At 38.6% G+C, this 25,778-nt stretch overlaps 2 protein-coding genes across 21 annotated transcripts; one reads left to right on the forward strand and one right to left on the reverse strand.

Annotated features, from left to right (window-relative positions):
* Positions 1 to 541: 541 nt before the first annotated feature.
* On the reverse strand, positions 542 to 7,873 carry LOC131299496 (putative disease resistance protein RGA3). 20 transcript variants are annotated; one of them, XM_058325081.1, is made up of 7 exons: positions 4,212 to 7,873; positions 4,125 to 4,178; positions 3,896 to 3,985; positions 2,737 to 3,079; positions 2,244 to 2,361; positions 2,059 to 2,128; positions 542 to 1,331 (listed from the first exon to the last, which is right to left on the reverse strand). In XM_058325081.1, exons 1-3 carry the CDS (start codon positions 7,700 to 7,702, stop codon positions 3,964 to 3,966), a joined length of 3,567 nt encoding a protein of 1,188 aa, XP_058181064.1. In that variant the 5' UTR covers positions 7,703 to 7,873; the 3' UTR covers positions 542 to 1,331; positions 2,059 to 2,128; positions 2,244 to 2,361; positions 2,737 to 3,079; positions 3,896 to 3,963. The 20 variants fall into 20 exon arrangements, with proteins under 20 accessions (XP_058181064.1, XP_058181048.1, XP_058181050.1 ...); XM_058325065.1 differs by having other exon boundaries at positions 542 to 982; positions 1,214 to 1,331; positions 4,125 to 7,873; XM_058325067.1 differs by having other exon boundaries at positions 542 to 1,015; positions 1,214 to 1,331; positions 4,125 to 7,873.
* A 7,798-nt stretch (positions 7,874 to 15,671) lies between these two features.
* LOC131300893 (receptor-like protein kinase BRI1-like 3) lies at positions 15,672 to 16,847 on the forward strand. The gene has a single exon (XM_058326911.1). It carries the CDS (start codon positions 15,682 to 15,684, stop codon positions 16,087 to 16,089), a length of 408 nt encoding a protein of 135 aa, XP_058182894.1. The 5' UTR covers positions 15,672 to 15,681; the 3' UTR covers positions 16,090 to 16,847.
* Positions 16,848 to 25,778: the final 8,931 nt, after the last annotated feature.

A 25,778-nucleotide genomic window follows, 5' to 3' on the forward strand; every position in this document is an offset into this window, starting at 1 on the left:
ATTCCATGCATACTGTGCGCACCTTCATTGCATATGGTGATATGAAGTCCAGTTGAGAGACTGTTGTTCTTCTCTCTCGGACCGGGTCCACATATCATTCGAGAGAGTGCAACCTAGGATTACCTTCCTGCTGATATAGGGAATGGAAAAATTTCAGAAAAATGTTTATGTATCATGGCAGTGTTGTCTCTAGAGTTGGGAAAGGATGCTGGAGCTAGAACTAGATGTTTGAGATGGGTCAAATGTCTATCTTTCGAAGTACAATAACCTGAATTTTGTTTCTCGTGGAGTGTCTCCTTGAATCCTCAGAAGTTAGTTTTGTTTGGTGTCTTTGTCAAGTTGAGTGCTAGTGTTTCGTTTTCCGAGTCCTTTTCCGAGTCCTATATACAGTCACAACACGATATGAACAAAAAGATGTCGTTTTTACAACAACTAGGGTCTAGGATGGACACACTGGAGACAAGTTGAACGCAAGTAATATCGTACTGTGATAAAATTAAATGAAATAAGATAAAGGGGAAAAAACACGAGTTCTACCAAATGAGGGATAAAAGATATGATCATCTTTATGAAGATTTAAGAACAACAGTCGCTAACATAACCATTCAAGAACAAAGCATCATGACAAGTTCGATCTTGCCCCAATTGTTTCAAATTGCAACCCAACCTCTTAATGTGTTACCACCGTGTCAAACTAAAATGATACAACACTCCCAACAGATTGGATACAGTTTTCGACACGTGTCCAAAGACTCCAAACATTTTCATAGTTGACGCGTTGGACCTGGATACAGGAGGCTGATAGATGCATCCATGCTAAGCATGCATCTTAGTCCCAGTGTTTTGTTCTGGTTGCTTGGCCAGCTGCTTAGGCTAATAGGTGCCCCACTCTGCATGGCTTCGATTCCTCGATTTCTTTCTCGATGACTTCCAAGATGGCTTGGGTTGCACTGCAACTGCATTTTTGCAATGCTGCTACAAGCTGGACAGTTTACGAAGGCCAATTGTTCAGTCTCTACATCATCAGCAAACACACTATCTTCCATTAGAGCCTGTTCGACCAACTCCGTTAAGGGAAAAAAACTGTGGCAGAGCCAGAATTTTAGACCCAGGGGGGCTGACTTAAGAAAAGTATTTTCAATTAGAAGCTGCAGTGTAATCTAAAGAGTTGAATTACTGTTTGTGCCATCTCGTAAAGAGGGAGGGAGCATACAAATGAGATAATATCTTTAAGCATTTGGAGAGTGATGAATGCAAATCTTGAGCCGCACTTAATCTTTTCAACCCGAAACAATCAACCCAATAATTCTTTTTCCTTCACATGTAGTACTCTGTAAATGAACATACAAAACTTCAAGCTGACATAGAGATGATGTGCATATTTACTTGCAAGATGAACAACATGAGGAGAAGGAAAGAAAATGTTGCAAGTAACTTGTTAGATACTGAAAAGAAATAAATCATTCACTCAAGTGTCCAAATGTTGCAGAAAAATGGAGGCATGAAGTGGGAGAATATGACTACAGTAAGATTAGATACATAGTTCTACAATACCAAAAACAAGGGTTAATAACATAGTTCTCAGTACAAAAGTTTAATGCACAATAAGAATACGGATGATCAACATGTAAATATAGTCAAAATGTCGAAATATACAAAATCATATCCCCTGAATGCTGAACTTAAACTAGATGCATGTTTCAACCCCATCAGCATAAACAAGTATGCCTTATAAAATCACGAAACAAAATCTAGGCATGGAAAAACCCGTGACAGGCTCTGCTACTGATATGAAATCTTCTGTAGGCACAATAAGACATTAGCTCAGTTGAAAAGGTATGCATTATATCGTTTAAGGGCATAAGCTTCATTAGTTAAAAAAAAGAAAAAAACTGAAACCATCAGATAATCACTCATGAGTGATTAAAAACTGAAAACAAGTCATTTCATCAAATCACATACATGAGTTCATAATCTTATACTTCTAGCTCCACAGTATCCTCTCCATTAGTGCCTCATAAAAATTCCTCATCAAACACAGTGGAATTGTTTTATTACCATGGAACAACTTGAAGTGGTCTATCTTAATTTTTCTGCACTTTGATTAAGATGGCAGAGATCTGCTAGCCTGCTTAAGGCACGAAGACATATAGACAGTGTAATAAATGTAAAAAAGGAAAAAGAATACTTTATAATACATCTCTATGGTGACAATTTAACAACCACAAACGTTTAATGAAGACCTTAATTTGCAATTGGTAGACATAGTAACTGATGCTCAAAGTCCGGCTGAGTTTCCATGATGCAAGTATCTGCTTCCTTGAGTTAAGCTTTATGATCGAATATCGGGAGTATTCTGACCTATTAACTGATATAATCAGAACTGGAATAGGAAGGACTAACATGTTGTGAAAGTTCCAAATACAGCAATTTATTAATCACTGTTAAATCCAAGCATCGCTAGAAGAGAAGAAATAAATGCTCCTAATCGGTTGTTTATGATACCATACGTGGAATTCTGGGAAGCTCAATGACAACAATTTTCTAACATATAAAAAAGCAGGTCTATAACAGATGGACATGTAAGAGAGAGAAGTTACGTTTACAAGATCCGAACTTGATTGCAGTGAGTCCAAGTTTATTGTGTTAAGTACTACCAAACAACAATGAATGAACAAATAGGGCTAAATAAGAAATTAATGATTTGCTTGATCAAAAGGGAAATCAAGAACTTACTAAACGATATAATGTACATGTTGAGACTCCAAATTCTCCTACTGATGCAGCTATTTTGTACAATTCACTTGCCAAATGAATGAGAGATTGAGCATTGACATCCATCGCCAAAATCTTCACATTGAGCAGATTACAATCGCAAAACGACTTTCTTCAATGGAGTTATTTCATTATTTCATGAGCAGTCACAACCAGTGATCGTTCATTTTCAACGGGGGTGTCAGAAAAATGAGATGGGGAATTTGGTACCCCCTATTCAGACCTTTGGGCCCTTCGTCTTTCTGATCATAATAGCTGGATGCGTAAGGTCAAAATAAATGGACTGGAAGTTCTACTCTGAAAACTGCAAAGTAAAGAAAAATGCAGAAATCGAGAACTCAGATGATTGGCTGGAGATTTTCCTTGCTTCATCTTCATGAAATAGAATTCCAGAGGGAACCGTTACACTTGAGCGCACACAAATGTCTATTTAACTGAAAAGCCACATATCTAATATATCATGCCAAGAAATTATGTTAGATAACAATGACTACTTTCACAAATGCGAACCAACGATGACACAGATAGAGACACTCAAACACAAGAACAATACGGGCAATCTTGATATAAAACTGAAGTAAGAATGAAACCAAATAAAACACACACACAAACCTAGCTCTGATATCATGTTTGATATCTTGGAGGGTTCCAACCTAAAACCAATTGACAATAAGTGGAGTAAACTCTAGACCATAACGGAAGGGTACAAGGACCTGAATGCAAAGCCTATTTGTGGGACAAGGTCCAGAAAGAACCACAATTGACCAGTGGATACGACTCTCAATATAAGATGTCAAAAGAGCTGTGACCGCGTGAAGTGTTGACAGAAACTGTAAGAAACTCCTACAAATAGTAATGTTAAATGCCTGCACACTAGTCTTAGGTCAGAGTAGTCTCACCCAAGAACTTCAAAGTCGGAACCCAAAATTTTAAGCTCACTAGATTTAAAAACTCGAGGCATCGAGTCTCCAATTTTATTTGTTGGCTACCATTGAAATGAAAGTATTGGAATATTAATTTCATCTTTGCTGATCAAAAAAAATTTTAATTTCATCTTGCCAGAAAAAGTAGATCATGAAACAGACTTAAGTAACCAAAAAAAGAGAGAAGAAGTTTATACCTTGGACTCAATTTTGAAAGCTTAAGCCTCTAGTGCATATTGTCTTGAATTTCCAATTACGTGGCTGGTTATTGAAAGTCGTCTGAAGACCTGCATTTTGTCCAAAAGGAGATTTATCGGAGAGAGAGAGAGAGAGAGAGAGAGAGAGAGAGAGAGAGAGAGAGAGAGAGAGAGAGAGAGAGAGAGAGAGAGAGAAATCATGAATTCAAGTAAGTGGGGGAGATAATACCAGACATTGTAGTAGATAGATAGATTGAGGTAATTCTTTGCGCCCCTTTCCTTATTGATTGTTTCCTGTGAGGGAAAACTTGCCAGGTTGCTGCAATGATAGAGGTACAAAGTTTGAGGCGCTGAAACGTTGCCCAACCACTCAGGCAGAGCTTCCAACCCTTTGAAAGAGCGAATTTTCAACTCTCTCAAGGTAGTGAGGTGCTGAAGTTGGTCGGGCAGATGCTTGAGCTTTTTCCAGCCCAATAAACTTAGAGACTCTAGGGAGATGAAGGGGAATTCGTTGTTAGGTGCAGTTGCAGTACCACTTCTAGCTGAGGAGGGCCATGGGAAATATTCAAGCTCCCTTGAGAAGCCCCCTATCACCAGTTTTTTAAGGCTAGTAAGGCAGAGCAGCCCCTCCTCCCAATAAATCTTCCATCTTGGACACCTTTCTATTCTCAGATTCTTAAGGGATGAGAGGGTTCGCAATTCATCTGGATGCGCCATTTCTAAATCCGGACATTCCTTAATCTCTAATGTTACAAGGGTTTGTTGTAGTAGCCCTTTTGGCAAACATCTCAACTTAATGCACTTCCAAATCCAAAGCCATTGAAGAGACCTTAGGCCGTCGAATGCTGCTTCTTTATTCTCAATTATAGAATCCAGATTAGAGCAATTGGATATCTCTAACCTCTCAAGAGATGATAGGTCCAATAGCTGGTTTGGCAAATAACACAGCTCTTTGAATCCTGATATCTCCAGAATCCTTAGGGATTTGCAGATTTTTTCCAGCAATTGTGCCATGAGAAGAGAAATATTTGTTGAATCAAGTACCCCTATGGCCAAGCGAGGTTTGTAGAAATCCCGCCATTTTCCAGAAGAGTCCAAACTCTCCCAACTAATAGTTAAAGTTTGAATGGATAACAAATCGCCTGCAATCGTTATCAATTGAGGGCAGTTCCAGATACGCAACAGCTCAAGACAGGGAAAGAACTCCAACGTACTAGGGGCAACGACGGTCAATGATGATATGTTTGACCATTCTTCTAGTTGAGGCATATTTTTAAGAGAGACGGTTCTCAATGCCGGAAATACTACTGCTGGTGGTGCAGCCCCACTACTGCTACTACCACCACAGACAATTATTTCATTCAATCCGTAGAAGTCGGGACCAATACGCTTCAGATTACTCCAGCCATCCAATTCAACAACTTCAAGGTGTGGAAGGTGCCCGAGTCTTGGGACTTGTTCACAATTGAAGCAGCTCCTTAATTCAATCCTAACCAAATTATATAGAAGCTGGCCATCTCCACTCATCCATGATGCAAGTCTTCGTCCCCTGAAATTCTCGAGTAATAAATGCTTGACATTCCTATCAGGTTTGAGTCCTTGCAACACATCCTCATGGTTCACGCCAGATTTACTGAAGTCCCCATCCCAATGTAATCCCAACTTGGTAATCCCTGATTTCTCTCGCATTTTACATTTTTCTGCTTCTTCCTTGTCTTTTACGTGCTGGAGACCGTAAATATCAAATCTACCTCTTAATTTGCTTAAACTTCCAAGCTCTTCAATGTTGTCGTCCTTGTCCTCTCCAACCATAAACAATGGTAGTGTTTGCAAAGAAGTCAAATGCCCTATCATCTTCGGCATCGATTTCCAATGGTCTTCTCTATCACTGATACAGAGATGTCTCAAGCTAACTAACTTATGGAATTCTAGAACTTCTAATTCCTTCAAAAACAAAGGGGGCAGTCTCAATGTCTGCAAATTGTAGAAGCTGGTGACATAATCTGGCACCTTTTCAATTGAAGTGCTTGAGAGGTCGAGGTACCTCAAATGTTTTAGCTTGCGCATTGAACTTGGCAACTCTTTGACATCTCGCATCTTCAAAGTTAAGGCACGAATATATTTGACATCTCTAAAGTCCTTGGGAAGATGTCCAGTTAAAGATAGTGTCCTCAATCTTTTACCATCTTTTAAATTCTCAAAGCCTTCTCCTTCTCCAAGATGCAATGTCAGATGTTGAACCTCGGAATGGTCCTTCACCTCACTAGCCTTCAAAGTCAAACAACTACCCTCTGAGACAACCCGTGCAAGTTCATGCACAAGGTCATGCATCTTGCAGGTTTCAATATCATTGTTCTCATCCAATTTCACGTCTTGCAATAACGAATTTCGCAACAAAATATTGAAATATTCATTACCTACATCTTCCATTTCCCAGTTGCCTCCTGAAGAACAATTAAGATATCCTAGACCCATCCATAACCAAATCAGCTCATCCTTTCGAATTTCGAAGTTCTTTGGGAAAAAAGAACAGAATGCAAAACACTGTTTCAAGTATGGGGACGGTAAATGATCATAACTCAGCCTCAATACAGGAAGAATCCCATCTTCTTTTGCAAGTGATTCCCACATTTCAGTCTTCTCAATCAACTCCCATTCACTTTGAAGCTGCTTAGAATACAATAAACCTCCTAAAGAGTTTATCGCTAATGGTACACCCTTACACTGTGCTACCATTTTTCTGCCAATATCCATCAAAGTTCGATTTTCTATTGGTCCGCCATTCGCAAAAGCTCTTTTCCTAAACATGTTCCAACTTTCTTCATACGATAGCTCACTCAAGCGATGAGTGAGAGATGGAGACGTTCGCATGGTTGATACCACCTCCATACTACGGGCTGTGACCATAATTTTGCTTCCCTTGCAACCACCGATTTCTTGCAAACAATTCCGTAGACATACCCATGTGTCTGCACTTGTGTTCCAAACATTGTCCAGTACAAGGAGATATTTCTTCCCATTTAGTTCCTCATGAAGTCTTCTCACTATTCCTTCAATGTTTGGTGCATCTGATTTATGTCCAGTCAGAGATTGCATCATCTCATTAAGTAGCCTTTGAGCACCGAAATCATCAAATACACAAATCCACATTTTCTGCTCAAAATAACTCACCACCTCCTTGTCTTTGTAGAGTAGCTGAGCAAGGGTTGTCTTCCCAAGCCCAGCCATTCCTACAATGGCAACCACAGCTAAATGATCATCTTCTACACCGGAGCCAAGTAACATGTCTCTCACCCTAGAGACATCACCATTCCTACCCACAACTGTTGAATCATCTATAAAGGGGTGAGTCAGCCTAGTAGGCTCAACAAGATTTACCGGACTAAGGCCAATATCATTTGCCCCTTTGCAGATTCTGTCTAGCAATGAGTTGACGTTCTTTACCTCATTGGCAATCTTGAGACGAAATAACAACGGATTCGAGTGCGAAAAGAATCTGATTACCTTGTCCCTCTTTCGCCCCTCCAACTCGTTTCGAAGAGATTCGTAAGCGATCCGATCAAGAACGTTCTCGGCCTCGCAAGTTGCAAGCTTGAGATTTTTCAGCCACAGTTTCATGGATTCTGATTCTATCTTTCTTGGGCTTTTTTCGGCGTCGCGCAGGAGAGCTTGAATCGTGGTTAACCTACTGCGGAAAAATCTGAGATGTTCCTGGAAATCAAACACTACCCTGTTGATTGGTTCAGTTACTAGTGGAATCACGGTAGTCAGGACTGCCTGAACAGCAGCGATCAGAGCTTCAGCCATCCTCTTCTTCTTCTTTCTTGATTTTGGAAAAACAAAAAAGAACAAAATTTTGTGGGATCGCTCAAGCCTCAGAGAGTTGCAGAGGTTGGAAACAATGAATAGAACTGTGAGAGAGAGAGAGAGAGAGAGAGGGAAACAAGAGAACCTCGTTGTGCCAAGACAATCTTTTGGTTGTGTGGTTATACTGCCTTATGGAGTAATTATTTAGCAGCTTGGAAATACCACAACGTGGTATTTCGAATTATTTTATAATAACATATTTTTGTAGGATTCATTAGTGATAGGTTTCTAAAAAAATGTGTGGTTGAAAAATGATAGGAGTATCACGTAGCGATACTTTCGAAATATTGTATAATTTCACCGAAGAGGAGGGAAAATTGAAAAAATCTAGAAATATGAATAGTGTAATTTCTCTCATTTTCCTTCCAATTTTCTCATATTTTTCTCTCTCTTCTTTTCTTTCACTTTCCTCAACTTCTAAACAAAACAAGAGCATCTCCAACCTATCTCCAAAATAGAGAATGAATGTGACATAATAAGAAAAAAATTTGTAATTTATTTTTTCTTTTCTTCACTTTTTGTACTTTTTTGAAAGAATCTAGAAAAAACCCATCGTCCTTTTTTTTAGAGACCACACTTTTAAGATTCTTTCAAAAAGTATAAAAAGTGAAAAAAAGATTGAATAAATTACAAAATATCTCCGCAATATGCCACATTCATTCTCCATTTTAAAATTTTGGATGTGGCTCATATTGAGAGAAAATTATGTAATTTATCCCTCATTTTCTTCACTTTTTATATTCTTTTGAGAGAATTTTGGAGAGACTCATCGTCTTTCTTAGAGATTTGGTTTCTAAAATGGGAGTGTGGTTTCCATATTTGAAGACCCAAAAGTAAATTTGAACATCAAATCTCTAAAAAAGGAGATGAATCCCTCCAAGATTCTTCAAAAAATACAAAAATACAAAAAAAAAAAGATGGTATAAATTAAATAATTTTTTCTCAGTATGTCAAGTCCATTCTATTATTTGTAGCTTTGGAGACGGGTTGGAGACTCAGAGATGCTGCGTGAAGAGGGGAATAAAATTTCGGGTAAATATTAGGGGTGGGTAATAGGTAATTTCGTGTTATATATCAAAATCTTATTTATAAAATCCCACAACATTTTTCAACTTATCAAATCTTTTGTGTCATGTTCGGATCGTGTCATTTTCGGGTTGTGTTGTCATGTCAACAAGTCCTACTTTTCGCAAAAATTTTATTTTTTTTAGTTGACAGTTCATCAAACTAATGTCCAATGTATAGAATTATCCATAAAAATCTTTATTTTTAGCTCAATTATATGAATTTATTTTGTTTTTCGTGTCAGGAATGCCCACCCCTAGTAAATATTACCAACACCCCCAAGGTTTGAGACATTACTTTGCACCACCTGGGGTTTTTTTTTTCCTTACTAACAGCGTTAAAGATTATTTCAAATTGACCATGTTACCCTTGATACCCGTGTTTTCTCCCTCTCCCACCTGACCACCTCTTCATTGTTTATAGTATTTTTTTGTGTTTGTTCATTGTTTCGTTTTTTGAATTATTTCTCCATCATAACAAGGGGAATCAAAAGTGTAAAAAATATGAACCAAAATTCAAAAAAAGAATTCAAGAGGTAAAAATCATCTACCAAATTCCTTCTATTTGGACTATTTTTTGGTAATTTTTTTTTATAGTTTTTGGTCATAATTATGTTTTATTTCTTACATTCCTCTCATCGCTTTGCATGAGTAATTCAAATTTTGCCTCAAAACTTGCAAAAGTAACTAAAAATTCAATAGAGAAAAAGTAATACAATTACGATCAAAATCTAAAAAAAATTCAGATTTCCATTCCTAAATGTATTATTGAATTATTTTTTACAATCTTTTTTGATTTTATTAATTTTCCCTCAGATCATTAATATTTTGTGGTTTAGTTGAAGGGAATTCAATAGACTTTAGTTTTCCTTTTTTCTTTTTGTCAGTCACCACATTGAAGAATCCCATGCATAATTTTTGGGGATCTCATGCCTAACTAAATCAGTATTTTCCATTTTCTATTGTGTGAATATTTTTTTTTTCCAGTTTGGTGTCAATTTTTTAGGCTAAGCAATTTCTCTTGATTAGAAGAATCAAAATGGTAAAAAACTACTAAGATCAAAGCCTAAAAAAATTTACAAATGTCAAAACTAACGCAACGTTGAAGGAAAATGTTCGACTCCATGAAAATTATGCACAAAAGTGTCCATGGATGGTCAGAGACTCGCTCCTTCGCTTCATGAGGTCTAGATCTTGCTATGATGCCTCAACAAGCGCAATGACTAAAAACTGAAACTAATCCCTTTGCCTCCTCCTCTTCTACCTTTGCTTCCAGGTCAACAAAGTCTTTGAATTGGTTGGTGAAGGATCTAGAAGATCTTCAACATCTGGATATACAACTACTAGCGGGTGTACCCGTTTGATGTCCAAGACAACAAAAAAAAGGTTCATTTTGATTTTTTTTTTTTCATTTACGTGCATCGAACTCGTTTTTACAGTGAAGACTTATATCTCCTTTGATGAATTAAAATATTAAAGTGTAAATTAAATTAATTCAAAATTGTAAAAAAAGAAGAAGATAAAACCACTCAATAATTCCTTAGAAGTGTTGTGAGAACACCCAATAAATTTTTCCACCACGTGCTCTTTCTCACTTCCCCTCCCCCACGTCTCTTACCCCCACCCACCCCTCTCTCTTTCTTTTCTTTTCTTTTTTTTTGATCAGCAACCCGCTCTCTCTCCCTTTTTTCTCTCCCCCACTCTTTCAATTCTACAAATAAAAAAAAAATCAAAATTGCAAGAATTTAGAATGAATGGTTTGGAGACTTTTGAGCCTAACTACATTTGTATATAGTATTGATTAGTGTCGTTCTCGTTCGATGCACAGGACAAACAACAAATTATGTGCAAGCTCGATATTTTTGTAGCGGAGCCACACAAACATTTTAACCTGTGCATCGAACGGGAACGATACTAGTTGATAGAAAAAGAACCCGGGGTGCATGTTGTCCCTCCGGAACAACATGCCTGTTGGGCAAATTCGGGTTGTCCATGTTCGGCAATGGACGGCTCAGATTACATCTCAGTTGAACAGCAATGGATGATCGAGATTTGTTTGATTGGGATGCAATCTGAGCCATCCATACTCAGTATGGATGGCTCAGATTGCATCTCAGTAGAACAACAATGGACGGTTGAGATCTGTTTGATCGAGATGCAATCTGAGCCATCCATTGCCATGGACGGTCCAGATTGGCCCAACATGCATGCTGTCCCCTTATCAGGCACCCCAGAAAAGATAGTTTAAGAAAAAAAATATCAATGTGAATTTGTTTTGGTTCCATGCATTGAACAAATATTAAATCAAATTAAATTACTTCAAAAAAAATTAAATCAAATTAATTTCTAACAAAAAAAAAAAAATCAAACATTGTACCATTCAATGGATGGGATAAAAAAATAAGATTGGTTTTTTCCGACCCCGTGTGTCGAACGAGCACAACGCTAGTCATAAAAAATATAGTTTGATATTTTTTTGGTTCCATGCTCTTAGAGTACCACGTGACGAGATCTCTGATGGGCACAAAGTAATTTTTCCTAAGTCTTACTCTCCCTCTCCCAGTTCCTCCCTCTCTCTCCCCCACTCCCACTTCCCCATGTTTTTCTCTCTCTTCCATTTTTAAAAAAAAAAAACTCTCAAAATTCTAGGAATTTTGGATTGAGGGTTAAGAGGCTTTTGACTTCAACTACATTTCTATCAGGGCTGTCCAAGAAAAACCGAGAACCGTGAAACTGATCCGGACCGATCCGATCTGTGCTTTTTGGATTTTGTCCGTGGATTAATGGTCCGGACACGGATTTGAAAATTAAAAAATCGTGAGATATGGATTAGAATTGGATTTTCATTTCAAAACCATGGATTAACCGAACCGAACCGTGAGATATTTAAAAAAATAAAAATATAGATATGTGTGTGTGTAATATGTATAAATAATTATAATTTTACTAATTTGCTTATTTGTTTTGAGAAACTAATTTGCTATTTTTTGTTAGGTTTTTATGGGATGTAATAAGTAGATCATGCTTGACCAAAATTTGTGTATTTTGGACAACGCTTAGTTTTATTTGGTTGCTGCCTTTACCATGTTTATTACCTTAATGCCTTTACAATTTGGACAATGTTTATGGAAATTAGTGTTTGCATTTTTATTTGGAATATGATCATGGTAGTAGCATCATTTTATTTTTTTGGAAGGGAATCCGTGGATAAAAAGGGACCGAACCGTGATTCACGGTGGAATCCGAACCAAACCGTGAGACTTTTGGATTAGGATTGAATTGCATTTTCTAAAAACCGTGAGATACAGATTAGGATTGAATTCATACGAATCCGATCCAATCCGGATTGTGGACATCCCTAATTTCTATAGTATATTGATAGATAGATAGATTAATTGATAGGATCTGCTCAAGCATTTTTACCCAAAAAAAAACACCTCAAAAGTTAGCATAAAAACTGTATGTTTCTATCGCCCTTCAAAATTCGAAGAATGAGTTTTGGTGGTGCGCTTTATGATCAGACTCTTCAAACTACTCCCTCCATTCAAGAGAGACTGCAATCACTTTTGCTATTCACAAATTTTAAAAAATTATCGATGTTTAACTATTGGTAATATCATTTATGACTTTTTTAATAACATTAAATGAGATTTATCTATAAGATCCATGGTGCATATAAAAATATTTATTAATTAATAAATATGGATAATCTATGAAAGATATAAATAGTGAAATGGACATGATTTATGGGGTGCATGTAGTAAAATTTTCACTCTCACTGTCCCATAGAAATTTTACATTTCTACTCTTCACATCTCTTACAGAAGGGTTATTTTTTGTAATTCATTATTTTTTTATGGTTACAAAAAGTTATAATATAATTAAGTAAAATTTATTAAATAAGTTCTATATTGGGTATGAAATCTATACTATAAATTAGATCGTATAGAAAATTGTATGAGAGAAGTGAATAGTAAAAAAAAATCTTTATGGCACGAAGGGAGTATTACTTATGATATGTTTCTAGATTTATTGATCTAAATGTAAAATGATACGCCTTTCTCTCATTACGGAATTTTTTTGACCACTCTTCTTTATTGCTTAATCCTTTAATGATATATTTATTTTTTAAAAATACCACTTATCCATATGTTATGCAGTAACTTTTCAATATGTTGTATCTTCAGCTCAAATACTCAAAAATATTTACAGTAGCTTTTATCAAGTATTCAAACTTTTTAAATTGTGATACAGTATGTAATACTCTTTAGTGCATGTTTTGTTATGTTTTCAAAAAATGCTTTCACACAACCAGTAAGATGCACTCGCATGTGCATTCTGTAACTTTAGGTTCTGTTTGGAACTTAAGGAAAAGAAAGGAAAATTTAAAAAATTTGCCTTCCATTGTTTGGTTGGAAGAGAAAGAGAAAATCATTGTTTGGTTGGAAGAGAAAGAGAAAAAAAAAAAAAGAAGTTCAGTTAATAGTAAATTTTCCTCTCATTTTCTACCCATTTTCTTTTCCTTTCATTTCCTTTCTTTTCTTTTGCTTAGGTTACAAACATAAATTTTCCTCTCTTTTTCTGCCCATATTTTTTTTTCCTTTTGCTTAGGTTCCAAACATAGCCTTATGTCTAACTAAGTCGTCAAAACCCAAGGAGGAGTTTTTCAGTGCCGAGCGGGTATTGCCGACGTGGCACCCGCTCGGCGAATCTGAGCCGTTCGAAAAACTTTTGGGTAGCTCGGATTGAAACCTTCTCTCTCCTCTCACCCCAACACTTTCTCTCTCCTTTTCTCTTTCCAAATCTGAGCCGTTTAAACACGCAATGGACGGCTCGGATGTGCGAACGGACACCACGTGGTACCCGTTCGGCACTGAAAATTTTTCCAAACCCAAGGGACTCTTCACTTTTCCATTATTTGAGCCTCGTAGAAGCCTGCCAAAGGGACCACCAACCAATAATTCCAACCAGCCCTTTTGGAGTTGTTTCCTCTTCTTTTCTTTGAACTTGTTGCCATTCTTTCCTGTCCTGTTGCTATCTTTTTGAAGAGTAACCATTCAATACCGCGGAGTACATGAACAGTATATTTTCTTCTCTCATATAACATATCGGTCCCATACGTGTTTTCGTATGAGCTCCACATGTTATGTAAGACAAGAAAGTAAACTGTTCATGTACTCCGAGAGTATTGAATATTTTTTGCTTTTCGAAATTGCTGTCAGTTAATAGGAATTTGGGGGACAAAAGCAAATCCCCCACTTGTGCTGCCCTGCTTCCTTCAGCCTTCATTGTGAAAAGGCAAAAAGGTATTCCATAAATAATTGGAGTAGTAGCTGGAAACCAAAAACTTACTTTTCTAATTTCCATCCCACTTTTTACCTCACCAAACACACTTATGACTTAGATTTTGCAAAAAAACTCTAAAACCACACACAAATACTTTGCACACACACGCATACAATGTAGACTCTGCGCATACTGCACCTCCATTGCGTATGAAAGACTGTTTTGATCATAACTTTCTGTGTGCTTTGAATCGTGATGTGATTTTAGTGTCATTGGAAAGCTGACTTCAAGATCTCGAAATCGATATATAATTTGCATGTTTTCGATTTCAGACGAAGAAGTTATGACCGTTTGAAGTTATGACCGTTTGAATTTCAGTTAGTTAGAGGGGGTTGAGTGTCAAAAAAAAAGTTTGAGGCGGCAAAGTGCACACGAGGCTTAGTTAGAGGGGGTTAACTATAGTTTACCCAATAAACATAGTACAGAACTTTCGAGCTAAAGAAGGATGCTGTGCATATTTACCTAACAAGGGCAAACCCAGTGCACGAGGTCTAGCTATTGCGGGGTCAAGGGAATGGTTGATGTACACAGTTTTACTTTTGCAAGCAGAGAGGCTGTTTTTGCGACTCGAATCCGTGACCTCCAGGTCACAATGGAGCAACTTTACCGTTGTGCTAGGCCGCTCTTCAATAATAACTTGGATATAGGTTAAGTCCGACCCCAACTTTACCGTTGTGCCATCAGTTGCCTCCCACACAAAGTGCTTTCGTGCATGAAAGAAATCAATAATAACTCATGAAAGTGCTAAAGAACCGAACGGGCCTCCCAGTTGGGGTCGGACTTAACCTATATCCAAGTTAAAAAAATATAAGAAGTCAGGAATGAAGCTAAAGTGCAAGCTCCGGTCTTATTCCGATGATCGGAAATGTTTCACTCCGTAGAGCTTGTCGAGTAGAATAAGTGTATCCAAAATTAGCTCAATCGTATTTGTGCCTCATTGGAACACATATAACTTGGCCAATAATGGATTCCAGTGGGTTTGATCTAGTGTTTCGGATCCATTCGTGTCAATATAAAAATGTATGGATCGATGAGACGCTTAATGATATTTGATTTTTAGTACACTTTGTTCTACTCGATAAGCTTTACGAAGTGAATTTCGATCATCGGAGCGAGACTGAAACTTATTTAATGACTTTTAGATGACGAGATGGCAGTTCCTATTTAATTTAAATCTCTCTCTCAAATAGAGTTCGTTTCCCAGTCAAAATCTGAGCTCACTAGATGCTTTCGGGCTTTGATCTCCCTTCTGATCTTATTTATCCCAGTGTGGTAAATCAAAGTGTGCTTTTTCCATCTCTTGTAACGCTTGGGTCTGTGTTTAATGGCTGGCTACTATTTCCCCGTCGAATACGGCAAACAGGAAAAAAGACGGTCAAACAAAAAAAGGCGCAACGCTAGGCTTGCTTCTCGAGTAAGTAATGGCGTAATCATAAGTAGTTGAGTTGCGTTGGTCGGCTTCACTCGATTGGGCAAGGGCAAATCGATCTTCTAGAATTGGCGCATTCGATGTCTTTATTTTGCTTCTCTCTCTCAACAACCATTCATTCCTCTCTCGACCTTTCCGAATTGAACAAACCCGGAAGTCATCCTCATCTTAGCCGGCGCCTTGGTCGTGATGATGATGCTCTTCACCGCATGCGCCGCCTGCAGGAAAAATCGCAGCAAAATCCCGATCACTCGGCCCCGGCCGCAGCGGAGCTGTCCTCCACGTTCAACCCGAAGCAGGTCTCCATGGCGGAGCTCTTGGAGCCGACCGACAACTTCTCCCCCGACCTCATCATCGGCCACGGCAGCTTCGGTTCGGTCTACAAGGCCCGCCTCCCCTACCCCGGCCTCAGCACCGTCGCCGTTAAAAAGCTCAGCCCGACGCCTTCCAGGACTTCCGCGAGTTCCGGGCCGAGATGGAAATCCTAAGCAAGCTACGCCACCCAAACATCGTCACCATACTCGGTTTCTGCTCCACAGGGTCCGACAGGGTCCTCTTTACGAGTGTGTCGAGAACGGCAGCCTCGACCAGTGGTTGCCGCTCAGCACCCCGTCCAAGACGCCCAAGTCGAGGCTGCCTTCGTGTTGGAAGAGCAGAATCAAGATTGCCTAGACGCCCAGGTCGTCGAGGCTGCCTTTGTCTTGGGAGACCAGAATCAAGATTGTCAGAGGCGTAGCCAGTGGTTTAGCTTGCATGCACAATTTGAAAACACCCATTATTCACAGGAACATCAAGGCCAGCAAGGTCTTGTTGGATAATGATTTTCAACCACACATTGCCGATTTCGGCTTGGCCAGGATAATTGACGGCTCGCTTTCCTACGTGTCCACCCGGGTCGCAGGGACGAGGGGTACATGCCGCCCGAGTACATGCAGGGAGCCACCACGGCGACCTCCATGGGGGACTTCTACAGTTTTGGGATACTCATGCTGCAGATCTCAACGGGGATTCGGCCGGATACACTGTTTAAGGAGGAGAGCAATGGGGAGGGAGTGAGGTTTGTTGAATGGGCTAAAGATAAGGTGGCTCAAAATCTGCACATGGAAATTCTTGATGCTAATATCTCTCGGGCAGGGCTGAAGGAATCTGGGGTTGTTGAGTTCCTCCGGATCGCCATCTTGTGTACTCGTAACTCGTTCAAGGATAGGCCGCCCATGAGGGAGGTGGTGGAGTTGTTGAATCGGATTTCGACTTGAAACCGCACTTTTGGCTACTACTTCTCGCCAATGTGTCATACATCGATCTTGTTGCTTAATTACATTGTTGTTGATTTTCTCTATATTTTTCGAGAAAAAGTAAAGGAATTAAAGGGTTGTACAGGAACATTTCTTTCCATCACTTTCGAGGATATTTTTACTAAGTGAATAAAAAAAAAAAGTTTTTTTTTTTTTTTTCTCTTTCTTGCATTTTCTACAATTATCTCACTAATCAAACGAATTCTTCAGCATTTGATTAATAAGGTGTCCCCACTAAACTATATTTTTAGATTCATATCTGCTCACATGTGTATTATATAACTTTATGTCTAGCCAACAAGTCAAAACCCAAGGGAATTTCCTTGCTATCTGCATTATTCGAGCTTCGCAGAAGCTTGCCAAATTAAGGACCATCGACAAATAATCCAAACAAGGAATCCGGAACTATAACAATTGATTAACTAACCCTTATCTATCTGTTCGGTCCTTATAAAATACACGAAGTTTCAATTTCGTCCTTATAAAATTTTACATGTCAATTTCGTCCTCTTACTTTCTTACAAACCTCAATGTTACCCTTCCGTTAGCTTCACGATGGAAATTGCTTATGTGGCTAACGGTTAATGTGAAAATGACTAAAAAACACCCCCTGGTATTTGAAAAAAGAAGGAGATGAATTTATTATCTTAGCAAAAGTCATAAAATGACGATTACGTCAAGAACTAATCTATAAAATACAAAATTTAACCCTAATAATCTCCTTCTCCCCATATATAATATCCATCCGCCGCAACCACGGCAACCTTTGTCCACCACAACTACCTCTCTAAAGCAATTACAATTTTACCAATCCCAAATCTTGGCATTTTCATCTCACTTCCTCCTTCCATATCTCCTAGCCTATGTTCTTCCTCTCCAAAGTCAAAGATCAAAGGGAAATAAAACAAACAAACAAACCCAATTTCAAAGAAATGAGAGGAAGGTTTAGTTCAATTCAACTCAATGTAGTTCTCATCTCTCCCTCTCTAAACTAAAAATTCTCAAATAAAGGCCAAATTTCATGACCCATAAAAGAACCATTGACCAAAATCCAGCCAATCGGCCACCACTATCTCTCCACCCGCTCCCCTAACAAAGGTGGTTTTATGTTTGGTAGCAATGGTAGGAGTTTAGAATTCAAGATCAATTGAAAAAACCATAGAAATAAGCTTAAGATTGATGTGTTTTTTTTTTTTTTATAGGGAAAACTTGAATTAATGTTTTGTAATAAAAATCTGGGAAAATATGCTTTATGGATTAGCAAACCTGGCAAGGTTTAATCTCTCTCTCTCTCTATTCAATTAACACTTCGCAAACCCACCACAATTACCCTAAATATCCATTTTGATTCTCTTTCTAGAATAAATGTGAAATTGAATATTTTATTTCTTCATGAATAGGGGAAGGAAAAAAGAGTGAGTATCCATACCCACCTTTACGATATGATAGGACTTGGGACTAACTTATTGAACAGAAAGATGGAGGGAGGAAGAAATGTTTCTAAGTAATGGGTGGAGTGATTGGGTCTACCTGTCTAGGTCTACGTATTGTGTGCGCGCGACAGAGAGAGGGAAATGGAAGGATAAAAAGACACGGGTGATGGTGGACTTTAGTTTTCCATGTCACTGCCACGCCAGTCAACTGTTAGACATGCTAGTGGTTACTGGTTTTCAGTTAACGGAAAGGTTAAGATTGAAGTTCCTCAGACAATACAAGGACAAAATTGACACGTAAAATTTTATACGGACGAAATTGAAACTTTCGTGTACTCCTAAGGAGGACAAAAAAAGAAGATAAGCCAACCAAACTAACGCGTTTGAACTTCTTTCCTCCTCTTTTCTTTGAACTTGTTGTCATTCTTTCGTGTGGCCATCTTTTTGAAATTGTTGCTAGTTAGTACTACTGAATTTGGTGACAAAAGCAAATTCCCCCGCTTGGGCTGCCCTGCTTCCTTTAACCTTCATTGTGAAAAGGCCGAAAGGTATTCCATAATTCTAGTTGTAGCTGGAAAGCAAAACTTTTACTTTCCTAATTTCCCATACCACGTTTTACCTCATCATACACACCGATGGGTTGAATTTTGCAAAAACCCTAAAACCACACACGTACACATAGACTCCGCGCGTACTGCACCTCCATTGCGTATGGAGTCCAGTGTCCACATATCATGCCAGAGAGTGTGTGCAACCTAGGATTACTGTCCTGCTGATGGTAAATGTCAGCAAAATGTTTGTGGATCGCAGCATTGTTGTTGCCTCTGGAGTTGCGAAAGGATGCTGGAGCTAGAACTAGATGTTTGAGATGTGTCAAATGTCTATCTTTCGAAGTACAATAACCTGAATTTTGTTTCTCGTGGAGTACTGTCTCCTCGATGTTAGTTTTGTTCGGTGTCTTTGTCAAGTTGAGTGCTAGTGTTTCGTTTTCCGAGGCATATATACACAGTCACGAGACTTAGGGCATGTACACAAGAGTAGTTAAATGTTACTTTATATTCCCTTCGTTCTTAAATAAGTGTTCGGCGCGCAAAACTAGACTTTACAAAACATGCATATTTTTTATTAAAAAAATTAATTTTTTTTCACAATCTAATAAAACTCATTGCTATTTATTGATTTGTGAAAAAAAATTAATTTTTTTAGCGAAACAAATGCATCTTTTTGAATGCCTAATTTTGCGCGCCGGACACTTATTTAGGGACGGAGGGAGTAGCTATTTTACCTATTTTGGACACCAAAACAACCTTGCATCAGCTTATGTAAACTAGTAGTTATTTTTCCTTTACAAAAAATGCTCTCTACTGGCACCGAGCAACTGTTCATGAGTTATTCATTAAAAAATTATTTTTTTCTCTCTCCTCCCAACCACTCTCTCATTCTTTATATATTATAAGATACTCTATATTGCAATTGAATAATATTTTATAAGGATAAAGATGATAATAGAAAGGATTGATATGACGTTGAAAGATATTTGAGTAGGTAAAATAAAAAAAATAAAGTATTGGATAGGTAAAATACATCACACTTGGTGTACATGCTCTCACAACACGATATGACCAAAGAGAGGTGTCGTTCGTACAACAACTAGGTCACTGAAACAATCGACCAAATTATTCTTTTTGCTTCACATGTAGTTTCTCTGCAAATAAACATGGGTAAACTATAGTTAACCCCCTCCAACTAAGCCTCGTGTGCATTTTGCCCCCTCTAACTTTTTTTTTGGCACTCAACCCCCTTTAACTAACTGAAAATCAAACGGTCATAACTTCAAACGATCATAATTTCTTCGTCCGAAATCGAAAACATACAAATTATATATCGATTTCGAGGTCTTGAAGTCAGCTTTCTAATGACACCAAAATCACATCACGATTCAAAGCACACAGAAAATTATGATCAAAAGAGTAAGGGCTGGTAGACAGAAAGACTGTTTTGATCATAACTTTCTGTGTGCTTTGAATCGTGATGTGATTTTAGTGTCATTGGAAAGCTGACTTCAAGACCTCGAAATCGATATATAATTTGCATGTTTTCGATTTCAGACGAAGAAGTTATGACCGTTTGAAGTTATGACCGTTTGAATTTCAGTTAGTTAGAGGGGGTTGAGTGTCAAAAAAAAAGTTTGAGGCGGCAAAGTGCACACGAGGCTTAGTTAGAGGGGGTTAACTATAGTTTACCCAATAAACATAGTACAGAACTTTCGAGCTAAAGAAGGATGCTGTGCATATTTACCTAACAAGGGCAAACCCAGTGCACGAGGTCTAGCTATTGCGGGGTCAAGGGAATGGTTGATGTACACAGTTTTACTTTTGCAAGAAGAGAGGCTGTTTTTGCGACTCGAATCCGTGACCTCCAGGTCACAATGGAGCAACTTTACCGTTGTGCTAGGCCGCTCTTCAATTATATTTGCAAGATGAAGAACCAAAGGAAAAAGGCAAGAAAATGTCGCAAGAAAGTAGAAACTGTTTTTTGGGTAAAGTAAAATTTTATAAAAACAAACCACATTACACAAGACAGGACATACCCTTTGTCAAACAAAACCAAAGGAAAAATGTCGCAAGAAAGTAGAAACTTGTTAGATACTGAAAAGGAATATTGAATCATACACTCGAGTGGCCAAATGTTGCAGAAAAAGGGTGGCATTTGTGGGAGAATGTGATCACATCGTCATTTCCACCATACGATTAGGGTCTATTTTGGCGAAATAATTCATTTGGATTATTTTTTTGTCCTTATTCAAATTTTTGTTGTTGTTAGTTTTTCATCGATTTTTTGTGGATTATTGCTTCGTCATGATGTGAAGAATTTAAAAAAAATTATGATCGAAACTCAATTTTTTTTGAATAAAAACAAAAAAATTGACTTATTAGCTTATTTTTGTCTTTATTTTTGAATAAAGAGTTCTATCATAGCAGAAACAAATCTCAAAATATAGCTAAAATGTCGATATACAAAATCATATCCTCAGAACTAACTTAAACTAGAGGCATTTTCAACCCCATGAAGTTAGTTGCCTCCCACTCAAAGTGCTTTCGTGCATGAAACAAATCAATATACTAACATTTAGAAAAAATGACGTGTTTTGATAATTAATATCCGCCAAAAATATGCTGAGAACATTTTACCTAACATTTTACAAGGGACTTTCACGTAGCCGAAGGGAACATCAATAACTGTCCCCTTCAAAATCAGTGAAACAAAATCTAGGCATGGAAAAACCTATGATATGCTCTACTACCAATATGACATTTTCAGTTGGCACAATAAGATATAAGCTTCATTGGGGACCCTATTCCATCCCCGATGTCCAATTGGAGCTTCGTTCATCATCTCCGCCTCAATCTCCATTGGGAATATAAGATGAAGAGTCAAATGCGCCTCCCGGTGGGGGTGGGGATTGGAATTTACCTATATACAAATTAAAAAATATAAGAAGTCAGGATGAAGCTAAAGTGCAAGCACAATTACCTAGACTTTTCGAGATTTCATTTTAGAAATATGATCTTTTATTGGTATACTTTTATTTGTCTATAGTAGGTTTTAATTTAAGATTTGTTAAATCTACATATGTAACTAATACTCAAAATTCATATGAAACATACTCATATATGTATAAATATAAAAATTGTAGCTTATGCAGTATGTATACCCTATTTTGGGGCGCATGCGGATATTTGGGACAGGGATTGGAAATCATACCGGCTCCATATCCGAGCAGGTATTTTTAAATCTCATCATACCGGTGACAATTGGGAATTTTTTTGGATAAACTCCGCCTCTCTATGGGCGGAGCAGAACGGGTATCCATAGGATACGCGAAAATTAATTGCCATCTGTAGGCATCTAAAATTTCCGGCCAATCACAAGTTGCCACGTGTTGCAGGACCTGATAAATAGGGCACGATAAATGGCCAATTAAATATTGCCAAGTGTCTTTAGGTCAAAAGTCAAAATGATGCGAAAGAGCCAATCAAATGGTACCACGCGTCAAGGTGATGCAGTTACTATTTTTATTAACTCCGGCCAATCAAATTAAGCCACTTGGTAAAATAATAATTGTATTTCTCTTTATAATTGTCTTTCTTAAAATAAAAGAAAGAAGGATAATTATCAAGTTATATAGTTATTTCTTTTATGTTAAATAAAGAAATAATTAGGAAGATAAATATGAAGGAGGTAGAGTTGGTCATGACTCTTCATCCTACATCTCTATAAATAGAGGTGCTCTCCTCTCATATTTTCGATCAACATTCAAGCATCCAACCCCAGAGCTCTGAAGATCAAAGCCTCAAAGCCCTTCAGAATTCCTCAAGTCTCAAGTCCAAATCCAACAAGAAGGTTCTTTCAGATCAAAGCTTCAAAGCTCCGAAGAACATTCAACCTAGATCATCATCTTCTTCGCAAACATCGGAGAAGATTCCGCCGTTCGATCCGAGAATAAGCATCAAGCCCTCGTTTCAACAACAACTGAAGAGAAGAATCAGAGGATTATTTTCTCTTAGAAATTCATCAGAGATTGTAACCCTAGTTATCATACATCAATAAAATTGACTCTCGTTCATCATTTTTTCCCGTCTTTTTCGTAGACTCGAAATTTGTGTTCAACAGATTTTGGCACGCCCGGTGGGACTATCTCTGCCTCTCATCTCTTCTCTTCAACAAATCAACAAACTCTCAATGGCTCCTAAGACTGCCCATTCAAAGGCTCCTCAAGCTCCGATTGCACGCTCCAAGTCTTCAACCGCTGCAAAAACTAGCTCTGGATCTCATGCTAAAGGTGTAGGTGCAACACTTCGAAGCAAGGTGAAGATTGCCGCTACCAAATCTGGCTCTGGATCTCACATCAAAAGTGCTGGTCCAACAACTCGAAGCAAGGTGAAGGTTGTCGCTACGGATACTGCCCAGGCCTCACTTTTGTTTAAATCAAATCCCACATTTGAGGCTGATATACCAAAGGCACCACCAAGCTCACCAAAATTAAATCCTGAGTCTGAGGCTGATTTACCAAAAGCGCCGCCAAGCTCACCAAGATTAAATCTCGAGTCTGAGGCTGATCTACCGAAAGCACCGCCAAGCTCACCAGAAGGAAGGGATGTCGTTTCTACCATAGAAGCAATGAAGGATGTGGAAACTGACATTGAAAATCCTTCTATGCCTCAGAAGTCTGGTTCAGAAATGCAGAAGAATCTGGAAGATGGCTATTTAAGCGGTTGGAGTTCTGACTCTGACTCTTCTAAAAGCACTCCTCAGTCAAAATTTAATGCCCCCACCAAGACTACTAGTTCTTCAGTCATGGATGTTATGACGACAAATGCGGTTAGCTTAGAAGAACAAGTCGCTAGCCTGGTCAAAGTGGTTGAGGGAATGTCCAAAACCCTAGAAGAACGTGATGTTGAAATCGCCTACCTCAAGAGCAAAGTAGAAAGTAAAGGGGATTCAAGTCGAGTTGAGTCCTCGCGTAAACAAAAGGAGGTACCTGAAGCGTTCGCGCTTTCTAGTGAAGGTTCGATTCCCATGGACCAACTGAAAGATTTCATTTTAGGTACCATCAAGCAGAAGTACGAGGAGGCGCCAAAATCTTCTTCTACTTATGCTAAGCCTTATACTAGAAGGATTGACCTTTTGAAGATGCCTACTGGTTATCAACCACCCAAGTTTCAGCAATTTGATGGCAAGGGCAATCCAAAACAGCACATTGCCCATTTTGTTGAAACGTGTAGCAATGCTGGAACTGATGGTGATCTTCTCGTCAAGCAGTTTGTTCGAACGCTCAAAGGCAATGCTTTTGACTGTTATTGCGACCTTGAGCCTGGCACGATTGAAAGTTGGGAGCAGCTGGAACAAGAATTTCTTAACCGCTTTTACAGCACTCGCCGTATTGTCAGTATGTTCGAGCTTACGAATGCTCGCCAATGGAAGGATGAACCTGTCATTGATTACATCAATAGATGGCGGCACGTGAGTCTAAACTGCAAGGACAGACTGTCTGAGACTTCTGGAATCGAGATGTGCATCAAAGGCATGCAATGGGATTTACAATACATTCTTCAAGGAATCCTGCCTAAAACCTTTGAAGAGTTAGCATCTCGAGCTCATGACATGGAACTCACCATTGCAGCAAATGGAAGGCAAGGCCTACAAGTACAAGACTCTCGCAAAGCACAAGATTCTCGCACCGTAGGAAATAAGCCAGACATTCATAAAGGGGGCAAACTCATAGTCAAAGGAGAAAAGAAGGATTCCATGACAGTGAATGTTGCACCTTTCAAAATCTCTACTAGACCTAAGACAAAGCAAGTAGAGAAGTTTTCTCCTCCACAGGTGAAGGAGAAAAGGAGGCTCACGTTAAAAGAGATGCAAGAAAAGGTGTATCCGTTTCCAGATTCAGAGGTCCCTTCAATGTTTGATCAATTGTTGGATCTAAAACTCATTGAGCTCCCGGAGATGAAACGACCTGATGAGGCCAACAAGGTGAATGATCCAAATTACTGCAAGTACCACCGCTTGGTTAGCCATCCCACTCAACGGTGCTTCGTCTTTAAAGAGAAGATAGTAGAGCTCGCTAGCCAAGGGAAGATTGTCTTGGAGGAAGAAAATGAAACTGTAGCTACAAATCAGACTGTAGTTACTCTACAAAATGACACTCTTCAGCCTAAAGCATCACCAAGGGTGAAGATTCAATTTGGGTCGTTTGATCCCACTGAAGTAGTGCGATGCCCTTCTATTCAACAGTCTGGGGGCAGCATCTCTACCAACACAAAAGTTGAGGATGCAAATGATGAAGGATGGACCCTTGTTACTCGTAAAAAGAAGAAGCACACATCAAGTGTGAAGCATCCCCAAGTTGTAATACCAAAGTCTAGTCCCAAAAGGATGCGTGCGAGAAGGCAACAAAGAAGGAAGAAGTCGAAGAGAATATCGTCAAATCAGCAAGAAGACACGCTCGTCCGAAAATTGCGTGCTCCTTTTACCTTATGGGATTTCCTTCCTGAGAAAATTCGCAACTCCGGTCTTTTTGAGGCTTCATGCAACACTGTGAGTGTCGAAGAAACTGAGAATCCAGAGCTTGAGTCACCAAAACATATTCCAATCAAAGCTGACTCTACAAGTTGTGTCAGTGATTGTCTTGCTTGCATTGGAAGCATTACACTCTCTGACGAGGATTTGCTGCTTGGTGACATAGCACATAATCGCCCACTCTTTGTCACTGGATACATATGCAAAAAGAGGGTTAATAGAGTGCTCTTGGATGGTGGATCTGCAGTTAACATCTTGCCGCTTCATACCATGAAGGAACTTGGCATCTCTATAGATGAACTAGCACCTAGTCGTCTCATGATCCAAGGATTCAATCAAGGGGGGCAAAGAGCTATTGGCGTGATT

The sequence above is a fragment of the Rhododendron vialii genome, chromosome 9a, assembly GCF_030253575.1.
Source record: "Rhododendron vialii isolate Sample 1 chromosome 9a, ASM3025357v1".
NCBI lineage: Eukaryota > Viridiplantae > Streptophyta > Magnoliopsida > Ericales > Ericaceae > Rhododendron > Rhododendron vialii.